Consider the following 16,595-nt stretch of genomic DNA (forward strand, 5'->3'; position numbering starts at 1 on the left):
AAAAGTAAGTGTCCACATATTCTATCATGGTATTTATGGTATAAGTCTTAATAGTAATGCTGCATGGGGAGCATGTGGCCGTGTTGAGGAATGATCTGCTGGTGAGGGATAGCGCGGTGGTGGACAGGGATGGCTGGGATCACGTGCGGGTTTGGCACATGCGGAGCTGCGGGGAAGGTCACGCGCTGTCCGGGGTAGTGGAAGGGAAGCGAAGGTACTGCTGGGAAGAGGACGTGGGGCAAAGCTGGGAGTGTGTATTCAGCCCTCAGCTCCTGAACCTCACGTTTCAGCTTCATCCTGCGATTCTGAAACCAAGTCCGAACCTGCATTAGATAAATAAATAAAGAATGTCGTTAGAGACAGCTTATAGCTTAAGCAATCATTTTCCAGAGTTTTCAGTGAGGAAAAAGATAATTGGTGATGCAATTGAAGATTGCGTCTTACCTGAGTTTCGGATAGGTTGAGTTTCTGTGCGGTTTTAACCCTTTCACTCGCATCCAGGTATTTGTGTTTGCTGAAGATTTTCTCCAGCTTCTCAATTTGCTCTGGAGTGAATTTGGTCCTGATACGGCGCTGGACGCCTCCATCTCTCTCTCCCTCACTTCCGTCTTCAATGGTTGGGCACTCGGACGCAGCGGCCTCGCTCTCATAACCAGAAGAGTAACCACTGTTCTCTGAAGCTAAATAAAACAAAAGCACATCTGGTTATTGATTTGCACCCCAGGATCCATTTTCAGTCATTTGCACAGTCAAGTAAACTACAGAAGAAGATAATGGAGATACTTACAGCTTGGAGATGTGCAGTTTCTTTGAGCTGAGTGCGTAAACACGATGCCTTCCCTGTCCTTCTGTTCCTCTGTGCTTGTGTCCTCCTCAGTCGGGCTACATTTCAATTTAGGCTGAATGTAAACCTTGTCGTAAGAAGTCGGAGGCCGTGGCTGGACCAGGCAAGGTACGTGTCGTCTTACTGGAGCCTCAGAAATCTCCACTGGTTCCAAGTCCTGTTTGGAGTCATGGTAGCTCTGGGCAAGCCAGTCCACGGAAAAGTTTTTCACCATGTTTGAGCTCGAGGTTTTCCAAATGTATCCAGTGAAAGTCCCAAGAGTGTTGTGGCGCCCTACAGGGAAACCTCTGTATATATACCCTCGTGACACCAGACTGCATTAGCATATGCATGTATGTGTTTTAACGCCCGCTCGACTCGCAATCATTAGGCCTAATGGGTCGTTATTGAAGTCTTTACATATCCTGTGATTGTGTGAAAACCTGGCGCCACTAAGTCTGTGAGAACATCTCTAGAGACATCAGCTGTCTGCTTCTCCTTTACTAATCCAACAGCTGGCTGAGAATAATTTCTGATTAACAGTAGGCCTACTGGAATGAAACGTATGCAAACGTAGAATTGCAAGAATAATGGACGATATATAGACTATGACTGAGTGTTTGCAAAAGACTGCAAACAATTCTGAAATAGTTTAATGATTGTAATTCTATTAAAAGTAAAGTTATAGACACGAGTGCTGGTGTTCTGTAGGTTTTTATTAGTTATTATCTAAATGCACATATGCTGTTGTGAAAGACGTTTAGATATCTTACTTTTTGTTTTTCTCAGAAAGTGATATCTTCACGGGGTTTCTTTTCCTCAAGATGTTATAATACACCTAGTGGAAACTCAGACTTAATATTAGCTCATATTTTTTTTATAGATATATTCAACAATATGAACGTATTATATTCAACATTATGAAATACTGGTAAAGGGCAGTGCTGTGGTCATGTCCGAGAGCCGGTGTTGGATCTTTAATCTTGATGTGTTATAATTTATACCTGGATAATTCTGTCTCAGCTGTAAAGTGACTGAAAGTGTAAATGCAAAGAAGAAATGTAACTGACTGTCATGTATCTATCTGCTAGTCAATCTCGCAGACACTTTCGGTATTGAGTTTCTCGTTTTCCTGAGCACACCTTCCTTTTGTGAAGGATACAATAGAAATGACAATAGAGTTCAAATGGCTTTGCAGTAACACGTCTCTGGTCTCCCGGAGAGCCGCTGGCGCCGCCGCCGTTTGGACAGAGAACATCAAACGGATTACAGTAGCAGCACAGTCAGAGCTGATGGAGCTGTATTTCATATGCAAACTGCCCAAACAATACACGCTTCTAGCAATGCAGACAAATCCTAAAGCGATCCAGAAACCTCTGCAAAGCAAGGAAACACGCAGATACTCTCTCCATACTCTTACTGCAGGTTTATTTCGATTTATATTTATAGCGTTTCATTCGATTTAACATACACTCCAAAAAGTAAGACATATTAGTAAGAAATGGAATTGGAAACGCATTGGCACACAGACAATGTGAACGCAATGTTAATCCCACTCATCAGGTTATATCTCACTGTATGTGTTGACTCACTCAGAGTAGTTTAATCCCTTTGAGCGCCCAAGCCGCCGCCGGCTAACAATGTGCTCCTAAAGGGATCGTTTAGCTCTAGTGAGGATGATAACAGCATGGTGGATGCTTCCTTTATCTCAGATCTGTGCTTAGAGAGGTCGGAGCTCTTCGCCTCCCAATTAAGTGTGTTTATCTGAAGCGCTTTGAAGTGGCGACTACAGAGAAGCATCGACCTCCAGGAGCGCCTGTTTCCTCACCTCGGGATGAGGGGTGGACACACACACACACACACACACACACACACACACAGGGAAACACCGGGCCAACCCGCAAAATAATAATAATAATAATAATAATAATAATAATAATAATAATAATAACAATAATAATAATAATAATAATAATAATAATAATAATAATAATAATAATAATAATAATAATAATCATATAAGCTGATTTAGAAAGCTGAATTACGTGATTGCTCGACAGATATAGAAAATACACTATATGCAGAAAAATATAACCAGTACAAATACTTTAGCTCTGTACCACTAAATGAGAATAAGCCTACTTGAAATAACCCTCTTAGAATTTTTACAATTTTACATCTGAGCACAGCTACACTGTGTGTGAAGTTCTTAACAGGTTACTTTAATGGAATTAAGCCATGGTTGTTCGTTGCAGATATTTCAATTCATGTTACTGCAGTACGAATATCAATAACGAGCACATTTTCACTGGGATTTGTTTTAGAATATAAAGAATTATTTAAGCATTTTTTTTCAAACGTTATCAACCCACTATATTTGCAGAATGAAAACCCTGTTTGCTCAAAATGCACTAAATGTTTGTTGATCGCCTCAGTACTTCAGTCCAGGAAAGTAAGATAAAATTATTGGTTGTTATTGGTGGATAATGATAAGGCTGGGAAAGCGCTGACATTTTGTATGGGTTCACTAACCTCTTTCACAGAAAATAGAATAACTTGGACCTCAAAAAAAAAAAAAAAACTTCCTTGAGCTGTAGACATTACAACAGCTGTGTAAAGATTCTCACAGTTCCAATTTCTCTAATACCCACAGCCTGGTACTTGATTACAAAGATTTCCTACAGTGTCTACTCATTAGAAACCATGTGCATTAATTTCTTCTGCACAGAACACATGAGAGATGCTGGATCACTGGAAAGAGGCCTTGACCCTGCGCAGTGTGTCCTGGATGCGGCGTGTGTGCCGCTCTGCAGCAGGCTGGTTAAAGTTGGCATCATTGTCAGCGGCAAGTAGTGACACATCGCAAGCTCCCAGACGACTGATCCGGGCTTGAAGATATGACTGTAGCTCTAGATCAGCTGTGTATGTATACATGTGCTCCTGGAAAGCATGGACCTGACTTACCACACGTGCTATACTCCTGCAGAGAAAGAGATAGAAAAGAGGCAGAAAAAATGAGATGGTGAGTTAAAAGTAATTCAATTTTAATAGTAAAGCACTTACAGACATTGAAACAAAGCAGATTTACAGAAATCCAGATGTTGATTTAGATCCCTACTGAGCAAGCCAGAGGTGACAGTGAGATGTCTGAGTGTAGATGTGTGTGCATGTGTTAGGAATGTTCATTTGCAGAAATAAATGTTGTTTTTAAAACTACAACATGTAACATTTGCTTAATGGACATAAAACTATAAACTGATAAAATATGTGATAACTCTTTTAAGATAAGTCTTTTGCTGTTTTCAAATAAATAACGGGGAGCATACTGACAGTTTGGTGCTCCCACAAGAACAATATCTTCATGTGTTAAATATATTGCACAATGTGTTCACTAGCACCTGTTCAGCAAGCTTGAATGAAACATGTGTATTAGCACTTTTCCTCAGGCAGTACAGTACTGTATCTCACCGAATTAATTCCAAAACCAAGACTATTCAAACTGCATATTATTTAAAAAGAGACAGTGTCTCATGTTTCATGTTTCCTCTGTGTTTACCAGTTTCCTCCCACTTCCCAAAAGGATTGATTACACTAGAGTATACTGAAGGATTGTGTGAATGTGTGTTTGCATGGTGTTATCTGACAGAATGGCATCCATCCAGGGTGTATTTTTGCTTCATGCCTTATGTTCCTAGTAGAGGATCCAGGTCATCCAGGACCCCGACTAGGAACAAATGCTTTCTAAATGTGAACAAATGAATGTAGGAAAAGAGGAAATAATTATGTACCTATATTGCAAAATAGTTCTAATGCTGTCTATATATTATACAATCCAAAATAATGGATAGTAATATATAGTGTCGAAAAGGCATTTTGTATGAGAAATGTTTTGACATTCAGTCCAAAGAAAGATGATTCTATCCAGTAAAATATTTGTGTTTGACCATTCAATGGTCTATAATATTTTTCACTGTAACTATAAGTGCATGGTCTGCATAGTATCTGTGCATGAAGGATAAGCAAGTTCATCTTAAGCAGCTAGGCACAGCAAGATTTGTTTTTGTTGGAAACAGTGTCAAATGTGAGTTAATTAGTATGAGCCGGGCCGTGCCATGAAGGAATAAGTGCAAACCATACACCATACACAAACAAGTAAGAGCACAATAACACATGAGGCCAGTTCAGCAGGCCTTTAGCTGAACTTCCCCTTTGCCTTGGGAAAAGTGTGTGTCCTGATTCCATCAGACAACTCTGGGTGTAAAACAACCAGCTGTGTTTCTAACTCTCAGAGCACTCGCTCAGACCCTGGCATCTGCCAACAACACCCAACCCCTCAGGTACCTGGCACAAACCCATCACCCCAAGCAGGCCGTCACCACTGATGCACCATCTGGCTGCACACACTTCTCACGCATGGTGTACACGAGCTTGTGAACACTGAGGACGTGCGAACCCGACTGGACACAGCGACATGTGCAGTCACCAGCTGTGTCATTACCACTCGCTCAGAATCTCCGTGACCTTTGATCCCCACAGATGTCTACCAATGTACGTGTGTGTATTATGGTTTAATTTGAAAACATTTTGGGATGGGTGCAGTGAGAGTGATAAAAGCTTCAGCTTTGTGGAAGCTATATATATTTATTTATTATATATATATATATATATATATATATATATATATATACACACACACACACACACCGATCAGGCATAACAGTCTGAGCACTGACAGGTGAAGTGAATAACACTGATTATCTCCTCATCATGGCACCTGTTAGTGGGTGGGATATATTAGGCAGCAAGTGAACATTTTGTCCTCAAAGTTAAGGATTTGAGTGAGTTTGACAAGGGCCAAATTGTGATGGCTAGACGACTGGATCAGAGCATCTACAGCTCTTGTGGGGTGTTCCCGGTCTGCAGTGGTCAGTATCTATCAAAAGGGATCCAAGGAAGGAACAGTGGTGAACCGGCGACAGGATCATGTGCGGCCAAGGCTCATTGATGCATGTGGGGAGCGAAGGCTGGCCCTTGTGATCCGATCCAACAAGCTGCTGTTGCTCAAATTTTTGAAGAAGTTAATGCTGGTTTTTATAGAAAGGTGACAGAATACACAGTTCATGATGGGTCAGGGCTGTTTTGGCAGCAAAAGGTAGACCAACACAATATTAGGCAGGTGGTAATAATGTTGAAAATATATGTATATATATATATATATATATATATATATATATATATGTATATATATATATATATATATATATATATATATATATTATAGTATTTTGCTGGCAACAATCTATCCAGCAAACATTAGAGATCATGAGTTTATATATTGATTTGATGTACTCAAGTGACATTTTACTGGAACAGTTTGAGTAGCCATGTTGACATGAAGTCATATGCTGAACTCAGGTCCTGAGGACATCTTTTCTGTGCAGTAGGGGCCGTTTTCTTTTGTGTTAGCATTACTAAGCCTGAAAAGCAGATCTTATGTTTGCATATAATTTAGCAGCTCGAAATGAACAGAAAGTTAAATAAATATTACTGCAGCAAACCCTGATTCATATTGGGATTTCTGTGGCATGTTTACATGTCAGATACTGACAGGATTTAAATAGTGCATGTAAAAAATACAAACAAATCCAATGGGAATGTGATGCACTCTTTTATCTTGCATATTTGATGTATCTCACCACCTTTAATCTTTGTTCAGTTTTAATCTTCCTGTATTCTCTTAAAGATCTGCTATCAAGAACCAAGAGAGCACACAGAAACCTAATTTATATACTTTCCACTCTTAATATGACCTGTAGGAGTTCTATCTGTGGAAATTTGTTTACAGACGAGAACGTATCAGTTTAGTATCAGGTATCATTACCATTACTTCATTTAGTAAAATTCCTGTGTGCGTACATTGCACATGATGTAATTTGCGCAATTACTCTTTGTTAATCACCTGCAGCATGCCCACAGTTTTCACAGGGAGCTGTGATCCCAATGCACACGCACATTAGCACACATTATCTGGGTTCCTGATAAATGCATCTCTGTAAAACACATCTTTACAAGTGAATCATGCCACAGTTTCTGACCGTAACTTGGGCCACTTGTATGCTCCGTTAGTCAAAGTGAAGGCGCCAATCTCCAGCTGCTGTATGTGCATGGCCAAGATGTGTGCATCTGGTAGCGTGGGCTGCCTTCTTCCTCTCTCTCCCTCCATCAAACACAGACTGTCACTCTTCAAAAACACCTGCAACACAGGCACGAAGCAGATCAGCCATGATTGTAGCACAAAGTTCTTCTGATCCGGTTAATCCAGATATAACTGTTTTAGCATAAATGTTATATCTTACTCTACTATTGATCAAAGCCCCAAGCTCTCTCTGTCTTACCTGAACTGCTCTGATCTCCTCAAGAACATCTGATATCTTTGCTGATAGCTGCTTCCAAGCCTGCAGGTGAAAGCAGTCCCAAACCATAATATAGTTTTAACCATTCAAAGTTGTCACTGAGAATGTAAATTCCCTGATTATGCAGCTGTTCAGCAAGTATATTTACATTCAGTCATTATCCGATTGTAGCAGTTACCACATTTTCTGGTGAGTAAACAGTATGTTACAATGTCTTATACTGGATTACAGTCATTACTGGATTTAAATGAATCCACAAAATACACAGGATTTTAACCCAATAATAAGGTTAATCATTTTTCTCATCTGTGCATGTGTGGAAAAGAAAAAACAAATCCTGTCTCCATCTTTAGATCAAACCAGAGACTGCTCGGAGAAAGAATTATGTGCAATTATGTTGACTCATTAGCAGTTTATAATCTTCAGTCAACTGTGCTTCCCACTAATTGACAAGCAAGAATATGATGGATTAAAAATAAACAATGTGGTATAATTATAGAGGCTGCTTGACTACTTAGTCAATAAAATAGCTTACCTCCAAGCCACAAATGAACCAATTTGCTACTTGTCCTGACACTATTAAAATAATGCAAATATTGATTGACATAAATCTGGAGGGTTTTTTTCTTTTACAGAATCACTATGTGCATGTATTTCTGAGACCTGTTTTTTTTCTGTTATGAGATTTTGTACATGTAAATAGTATGTGCAACAAACACGTGTAAACAAAATACGGAATTCACAATGAGACTTAAGAATATGGAGCTAAGATAAATTGTATTCATATTGTAAACATAATGTTCTAGCCTGAGAAAGAGAAAATGCAAAAGCAAAATTACTGTAATTTTTGTCCAGTTTTACCGGTAATTGTCGGACAATCACATTCTCCAGTCCTCCAAGAATCTGCATCGCTGTAGCGAAGTTTCTTGCCTCATAACAGTGCTTAGCAATAGAGAGAAACTTGCCCAGCAAAGCTGTCTGAACCTAAAAGAAGACAGCAGGTTATGGTTAAAAAATTAATTCATCTCAGTTCCCAAGGAAAGCTAAACATCAGGGTTGAGTAGGAGACTGGTTTAACAGGAAGCAAAACATCCATCTTCATTTTAAGCACAGCATCTGGGTCAAACCTTTCTAAAGATTACATTCACCATTTAAGATTTAGTATTATGCCCTAAAAAAGATGAAGGTAGAATATTTTATTGTCACATATACAACTGGAGCAACAATCTGGGTTAAGAAAAGTGACTAAACTATGTAATATTTTTAGATCTACACAGTGCACAAACTAAGCACACTAATTAATCATTTCAGTATTACCTTTACTGAGTCGGTGATGACAATCTCAGCTGAGACCCAGTTACTGATGCTTTCTGCATATCTCAAGAAATGCTGCAGAGGCCCATCACGCCCTGGCTCATCACCCACAAACAAACTACTGCCCTCTAGTGGTGGGGCTTCGGAGGATAAACATCTGGCCAGAACAGATAAACAAACATAATATTAGTAATGCATCTGTACCATTCAAATATATGTTAGAGCATACCAAATAACTTTAAGCTTTAAATCATTTTAAACCATGAAGCAGAGGTGTTAACAATTTGCAATCACATTACATACTTTTATTTATTTTATTTTTTTCAGGAATTATACAATGAATGTTATTTACTGATAGGGCAATGTGTGTGTCATGTGCATGCATTATGTTATTTTCCAATCATGTATTTTTGTTAATGCAAGCATTTTTCACATTTCAAAATGTTTAAGCAAGAACTGGAATTATCAACAAACCATGGACTTTGCTATTAGTAAACCATAAGTAATGGTAATGAAGTGAAATAGTTAACTCATTAGTACATGTTACTGACTTTTGTTTAAAGCCCAACACATTAATTGGCAAAAAAAAAAAGAAAAAATCCTAATAAATTACTATCTATCTATCTATCTATCTATCTATCTATCTATCTATCTATCTATCTATCTATCTATCTATCTATCTATCTATTTTATTTTGATATTGTTAGTTTGTGTATTAATGCTCTTTGTTGACACTATTATATTAAATAATTGCAGTTAAGGAAATCTTAAAGTAAAACATTAACCAATTTTAAATGTAATATAGGAAATTACCGGCTTCATATCCAATACACAGCCATGCAGTCAAAATGGGAAGGCTTAGATCAGGCTTTTTTACATCACACTTCACTGCATATCCCACAATGTCACTGCTGGCTCTTATCCAGCGCTCACACATTTCTCCACATACAGCAGGAGTGCCAGTAACAGCTTAAGTGCCAGCCATTTTCTTTACCTTCTTACCCTAATCATGAACAGCTCATTCGAGCCCCAGAGCAAACATTTCTCTCATAAACGCTCATGATCCCAGACTGTCAAGTTGTGTTTGTTGTTCCTTGTTACACCAATCGTACAAATAAGGTTCAGTGTACAACAGAGGCCTGGTGAAGTTAATGACAGATGAATAATGGAATATATATGTATATACATGTACATATATGTGTGTATATATACATATGTATAATTCCTAGCTACAAATATATGCAGATAGTGACTAAAGCTGTTAAGGGCTGTGCAGACTCACTTTGAGATGCTGACTGCCTTTTCTTTCACTCCCTGTGCTCTGGAGTTGAGAAAGTGCACAGGGTGACAACCTTGGAAGATTTCCTACATTAGAGACAAAACAGATGGAGGAATTCAGGCACAGATGTTGTTGAAACAAAACGCACTTTCTTGATGAAGTAAATCAATAAAGAAATGAGGAGTGTGTGTGTGTGTGAGAGAGAGAGAGAGAGAGAGCGAGAGAGAGACAGAGAGAGAGACAGAGAGAGAGAGAGAGAGAGAGAGAGAGATCTTGTCTCCCTCTAGTGGTTGAGGTTGGCAATTGCATTATCAAAAACAAGGTAAAAAAAATAAAGAAAAGCAATATTTTGTGTTGTGTTTGTATGTCCAAAACTACAGTGGAAAATATCTAGCAAACTTATGCATTCCCTCAATGCTCATCAGTGTGTACTCTCCAAATTATATACTCTCTCAGTGTGTAGTGGGTTGTCGGTTTAACAGACGCTCAAAGAATTTTTATTCACTAGGAACCATATCTAAAGATGATGCGTAGTCTGTCATGGTGGTGTACAGTGATGATATTATAATGTTCAGCATGGAAGAACTGCTTGCATTGGTTTTTTAAATTTTGTTCCTGTTTCTGTTCTATTTGGTTAAAACCTACAGTATATCAGATGCAATGGGACTTATGCTTAAAAACCTTGTTGACAAAAGCTTAAGATTTTAACAATAAGATGGAAAAATAAACAATTTCACTGTAAGAGTTTCATCAAAAATCAACTGCAAAGTTGTCACTCTGTGTAATCTGAAAAAGGAGAGTATTTTTGTTTGTTTAAATTATTAATTTATCAAACTATGTTGAGAAATAAAATAGCACAATGTTAGGCAGTAGGCAGACACATAGCACTAAATGACCATCCTGTGTTTTTATTGTTCAGTGTTTGTATATGCAAATACTGTAGCATTGCATATAAAAAGTTATATTAAAAAAAGTGTTGCCAACTTTGCCCCAGTGCACTATTATTTCCTGTTGGAACCTTCTGTATTGGGCCTATGGCTAATGAACCTTTTTTTTATTGCTCTAACTCTGAGCACAGCCAGGAGCAACAGAGAAAGACCAAAGCCAACCAAGCGCTCTCTGCTCTCTTGGTACCTGTTGGAGTAGCGTGAGCTGTTGTGCTGTGTTCAGGGGACTGTGCTCTGTCTGACTGAATGCTACTCTCTCTTCATTCCTCACAGACACTCTGGTTATCTGGCTCAGCAGGGAACTGTAGCAGGGTCGGGGCAGTGCTGAAGCGATTGAGTAGACCTTCTCCTTAGGCTGGTTCACCTGGGGCTCCACCACTCGGGAAACACGCCACTGAAAACTCTGTGTATAACACACATAAACAAAGGAGTGGCAATAACTAGCAATATCTAGCCGTAGACAAATATTGGGAAAGACAAATATTGGGAGACAAGACAGTATTCATGAAACAACATAATAATAAAACATAAGCATAAAGAGAAAATGAGGGAAAAATGCAAATAAGGAAATGTTATATATATATTATTATTATTATTATTATTATTAGTAGTAGTAGTAGTAGTAGTAGTAGTAGTAGTAACTAATACATTTCAGGACAAAAGAATCTATCATGCTGACCTTCTTTGCTGAATCATCAACAGATGATTTCCTACAAAAGGACTGAACTGACTGGACATCAAGATCCTCCCAGCCACTGACTGGACTCTCACCACGATATGACACCCTACATCCCCGCCTCTTTTTCGGACTGTTTTGTAGCATTGTGAGTAGACTCTCTCCACGACTGTCCACTGGAGCCACCTGCAGCCACAATAAAACAGCAGTTGCATTGGTAATTCTCAGACAACCTTCAGACAAAAGACTGGCAAACATCATGAAGGCCATGAAAGGCTGTTGTGATTCAACATTAAAGATGATTGATGCAGCCTTGAATTACCTCAGATGTGAGGAAGTTGTCAAGGATTGGTTGAAGGCGGGAGTTGGAGGTAAAATCTACTGATCGGCTGTCTTCTATCCAATACTCTAACAGGTCCAGCGTGCGATGATACACCTTAGCACTGTCAGTAGAGAAGTCCTTGTTGGCTCTGTATGCATATTTTATAACAGACAGTGAGATAGTGAATGTTAATAATTAAATATGAACAGCTCTCAAAATTAAAGGTATTGACATGTCATGATGCTTACACTACAGAGCTGTTAAATTTGTCCATTAGAAAGTGGAGAAATTCCTCAGGAGTACAGAAATAGCGGTATGTATAGAGAAAGTGCTGGATGTATCCTTCCATAAGAGCATTTCTGTCAGAGGAGGAAAGAAAAAGTGTCATTCCTGACCTGGTAGCACTTATGTTGCAGTTGACTAAAGATCATAACGCAATTCAAACCTCTTATTAGAAAAAAAACAATAAGAAAGACAAAGAAAGCGGCCCAATCAACATCACAATTTCATCCTAAAGTGTTAAGTGGTGTTGAGGTCAGGATTCTGTGCAGGCTGCTTGACATTTTCCACACCAACCTTGGCAAACCATGTATTTATACTGGCATTGTCATGCTGGAACAGGTTTGGCGAAAGGAAATCTAAAAAATATTATATGTGGGGAACAACTACTTTTGGGTGTGATGGTCAGGTGCCCACAAACATATGCTTCTATAGTGTACAACATGAATACAACACACAAAATACATATAATATACAGTAATATACATAAAATACGATATAAATAAATGGGAAATGAAAGAGAAAACTATTTTTTGGTGTACATAAGTTGTACTACAGTGTAGTAAGGTCAGTAGTAAATGTCAACAGAAAAAGTACAGTGGACATGTAATATGATTCAGTAACAGTGGGAACAAAAATAAAATGGCCTACAGGCTATTTAAGAACCTATTTTGAGAAAAATGAAGTTTTGTGAGCTTCCTTTCGATGTCCAGCGAGTGTCCTATATGACTGTAATTGTGTTCTGCTGTTCTTAGTGCTTTCTGGAAAGCCTTATTTTTGGGGGCGGAGCAACCGCCATAACATATAGTGATGCAACCAGTCAGGATGCTCTGTATGATACCATAGGAGAAGTTGTTGAGGATGTTAAGAAACCAGTCCAAACTTCTTGAGCTTCCACAGGAAATAGAGTCTCTGTGACAGGCAGACCTAATGATAGTCTCAGTGTGATGTGTACATAGAGAAACTTGTCGTTACTGACGCTTTCCATGACAGTTTTGTTGATGTGTATGGGGGTGTGTACTCCACTCTGCAACTTTCTGTAGTCCACTATCAGTTTACAGAACACCATTAGGAGACAGTGGACAGAATCAGTGTAATGCTGTGAGTGACCATAAAAGGGAAATATTATTTATATAAAGAAATGTAGAGAACATGTAGGGGAATGGGTTAGGGTTATAAAGCAGGCAATATTTTATCTTTTATAATACAATCATAAGAGCTCCCTGAAAATGTCTGATATTATTTTAATATTAAAATTGTAGCAGTGCCTGGACACCCAAAACTTATCGACCTGTTATGTAATATAATTCATGTTTTATAAGACAAAATAACAGGTGATGCAGAAACTGTAAGCAAAAATGAAGACAAGTATACAGAAAAAGGGAAATAAAATGTTAATACAATTATTTTCCACTCTACCTGGAATATAAATAAGCCATCAGGCCTTTGGGTGTTCCAGCCAGCAGGGGACAGCAACCTCTTGTTCTGCGCTGCTCACACACCAGACTCAATATGGTTGGATCTTCAGTGGCTCTGAGGTCTATTGTAGAAGATCCAGAAGAAGCCAGAGAGGGCAGTAGAGAGAGTGGCAAACCCCATTGATCTATATACAACACCTGGAATTCACAAAGATATCAGTCATTAGAATGGTCAGCATATGAGCTGGACTATAGTGCATCATCTGGGGCAGACATTCATAAATAAATCAGTTAAGTGGACTTGCTTAATCAGCATTGTACAAGTAATTAAATTGATCTTGCTGAAGAGCTAATTCAGAAATGTACTGGTAGGAAGAGGCAAGACCCTGACTTAAATGTCAGAGTGCCTCAGCAACACACCAGTCAGTAATATACAATATATTTATAATCTATTAAATTGGTAGTCATTAGTTGTATTACAATAGAATTTGACTCACACCAGAAATTTCTTTACGGGTATGTATTTAAGTTACAGATTAGGGTGTTGATGCAACATGGGGAAATTTAGGCTAGCTAACAAATCAGGTCTTGCTCATTCAAAAAATGTTTCATTTAATTATATGTTTATTTTCATCTTTAGTTTGGCTACTATTTTACCCTGTGTTTAGAATATACCACCATGCTGTTTGTTGAATACTGGAATCTGATTGATCAGAAGGTGTTGATTAATTTTCTACAACAGAATGGCTCTGTAATTCAAAGCACAGGTTTATGTCAGTGTGCGCTTTCTAAAACTCTAATCAGTTCTATAATAACTCATTTAAGGGAGTTAATCTAAGGCTAATAATAAACAGATTTAAAACTGCACAGAACATACAGTCTATTCATATTATTTAAGTTAAGTTTAAGTTGTTCAGAGTACAGAGAAAAATGGTTTTAATTTTTTTTTTACCATGTATATAAGGCATGTAACACAGCATCTAATCCGTCTCTTGTACCTGGGTTTTTCGTAATTGATTTTTCAAAATTGTTTCAAAAGCCTATCTATTCTAGAGACTTGAACTGGATGGGTGTGTGTTTTATCAATACAAACATGTAACAAGGAATCTGTAAGGGCCTACCTGTAGATATTGCCTTACAGAGTCAAGAAACTCTACTTTAGTCCTTAGCTCATCGAACTGAGCCCTCAGCTTGGAGAGCATCACCCTTGCTTCAGAACCTGAAAAAGAAACATGAGCATCATGTTTAAAAATTATACAAAAGAGTAGCATTTTTGCCAATTTTTTTTTTTTTACAAGTTTCCATACCTTTATTTTTTCTCTCTTGCTGAATTAGTTTGTGGTAAAAATTTCTGGTCTTCTTTAAATTTCTGCTCTCGATCATCAGCTGTTGGTGAAGTTCCTGCAGGAAATTACACATCAAAGGTAACAGTTTAGACCATAAGGCTAGGCAGAAATCTGAGATCACAGAGTGGTATAAGAAACAGAGCCGGCATTAAAAGATCCACAGTAATCCTAAAAGACAGGACAAGGAGCATGGTGTGTTTGCAGGTACTGGTATGTTACAGGGTCAGGAGTTCTAAATCTGTGTTCAGTGCTTTGCTGCATCTGTATCCTTCACTATGGTAACATCATTGATGGCTAGTGCTTTGAAGCAGGAGGTGTGTGTGGAGCTCAGTTGTAGCTTCTGTCCTCCCGTAGAGTTCTTACTGTCTGACCGGTGAGCCATTCAAAGCTCTCATCATAATAATCAAAGCACTCAGCTCTCTTAGTAACAGTCTAAGCACACACATCATATTATGTATATTATGATTATATTGTACAGGAACGGTTGCATATAAATGCCTGGTAAATTTGATTTGCAATACTAGCACTGAAAATAAATAAAATGAATAACTGACCTAATATACTGTGGCCTTAGAATTATAAGAATAAAATATGAAGGGCAGAACCGTATAATACTATGGCCAAGCTATATGTGAAGGATGGATTTTATTGGAGCAAACCATTTTTTTTTTATTAAATAAAACATACCTGGTAAAATTCTTGGTCTAAGAATGGTGGTTCCTTTTAGTACAGTTAGCATTAAGCAAACATTAAAAATAAAAATTAGGGCACATTCTGGATAGAAGACAAAGCCAGCAAGCAAAATTTTACATTTAACTACATGAGATTGTACTTGTACACCTACCTGTGATTTATCTTCCAAGCTTGGTGTGTCAGTGTGGTTGCCCAGTTTGTAAGCATACTCCACCACTTCTTGGCTGAAGAAGTCTTCTCCATACAGAGCCAGGGCCCATGTAGGGCGGCACAGAGGGCCCTGAATGCCTGAGCAGGAGGACACTGTCCTGTCTGAGATCACTGAGTCAGAATCATCCATTTCTGCATCTGAGCAGTCCAGGGAAAGCTGGGTGTCTGTACTCTCCCCCAGTTCAGAATGCTGGCACAGAGACTCATCACTACACACACACACTTCAGCTCCATCTACTGGACAGCTGCTGCTCTCCATGTCCACACTAAGTCCGCTCAACACTAGAACAAAAAGCCAAAATAACCTGGATTAGTGTTTTGAAGTGAGAAAATAAAAACAATAGGAAACACACATATTTTAAATATGCCATATAAACCATGACTTGTGTGATATCTTGAATATTTATCAAACCTGATAGACCATGTATTCTATCAATCTTACACTACTGCAATTTCCAGTAACAGAGTTAGTTTAAATCATGACACTTTTTATCTGTTTATAGTTGTTGAACAACTGTGCAACAAGTTCTCTTATTGATTACCTTATTATAGAGAATTATTAGAGAGAAATGTCAAAACACAAGATTCTATCCTTAGACTTTCCTGTGGCTGAAGAGAAACAGTTTTACCTCTTACTGTTACAAAGCACTTACACTAAAGATTCCTTTCATAAATGTTACATAAATATTTCCTCGCAGAAAACTTTGAAATTTGCTTTGTTAAATAACAGCATGTTTGACATTATTACACCTAGATCATATGTAGTGTCTTCCATACCAGTCCCTGTAAGCTGTGACTATATGAATATTACTGTATTAGACTATGTGCATTGATGTAAATCTGTGATTTGATGTACAGTATGATATATAGCACTG

General features: G+C 38.2%; 2 protein-coding genes across 3 annotated transcripts in view; both read right to left on the bottom strand.

The window, feature by feature from the left end:
* vox (ventral homeobox) lies at positions 1-2,095 on the bottom strand. Its single transcript, XM_058386503.1, has 3 exons — positions 788-2,095; positions 445-680; positions 1-323 (listed from the first exon to the last, which is right to left on the bottom strand). The coding sequence occupies exons 1-3, from the start codon at positions 1,056-1,058 to the stop codon at positions 48-50; spliced, it is 783 nt and encodes a 260-aa protein (XP_058242486.1). The 5' UTR covers positions 1,059-2,095; the 3' UTR covers positions 1-47.
* Positions 2,096-2,232: 137 nt separating this feature from the next.
* LOC131351206 (kinase non-catalytic C-lobe domain-containing protein 1) overlaps positions 2,233-16,595 on the bottom strand; it is a 34,727-nt gene continuing 20,364 nt past the window's right edge. Inside the window, exons 17-31 of one of the 2 annotated variants that reach the window (XM_058386500.1) lie at positions 15,662-16,002; positions 15,505-15,537; positions 14,779-14,872; positions 14,593-14,690; positions 13,473-13,669; positions 12,023-12,133; positions 11,775-11,922; positions 11,456-11,638; positions 10,964-11,179; positions 9,833-9,915; positions 8,554-8,707; positions 8,098-8,220; positions 7,219-7,278; positions 6,919-7,076; positions 2,233-3,803 (exon numbers count right to left, since the gene is read on the bottom strand). In XM_058386500.1, coding sequence (XP_058242483.1) covers positions 3,572-3,803; positions 6,919-7,076; positions 7,219-7,278; positions 8,098-8,220; positions 8,554-8,707; positions 9,833-9,915; positions 10,964-11,179; positions 11,456-11,638; positions 11,775-11,922; positions 12,023-12,133; positions 13,473-13,669; positions 14,593-14,690; positions 14,779-14,872; positions 15,505-15,537; positions 15,662-16,002 — 2,231 coding nt within the window. In that variant the 3' untranslated portion in view covers positions 2,233-3,571. The remainder of the gene's footprint in view (positions 3,804-6,918; positions 7,077-7,218; positions 7,279-8,097; positions 8,221-8,553; positions 8,708-9,832; positions 9,916-10,963; positions 11,180-11,455; positions 11,639-11,774; positions 11,923-12,022; positions 12,134-13,472; positions 13,670-14,592; positions 14,691-14,778; positions 14,873-15,504; positions 15,538-15,661; positions 16,003-16,595) is intronic. The other variant, XM_058386501.1, reaches the window with a different exon arrangement.

Source organism: Hemibagrus wyckioides, linkage group LG03 (genome assembly GCF_019097595.1).
Source record: "Hemibagrus wyckioides isolate EC202008001 linkage group LG03, SWU_Hwy_1.0, whole genome shotgun sequence".
NCBI lineage: Eukaryota > Metazoa > Chordata > Actinopteri > Siluriformes > Bagridae > Hemibagrus > Hemibagrus wyckioides.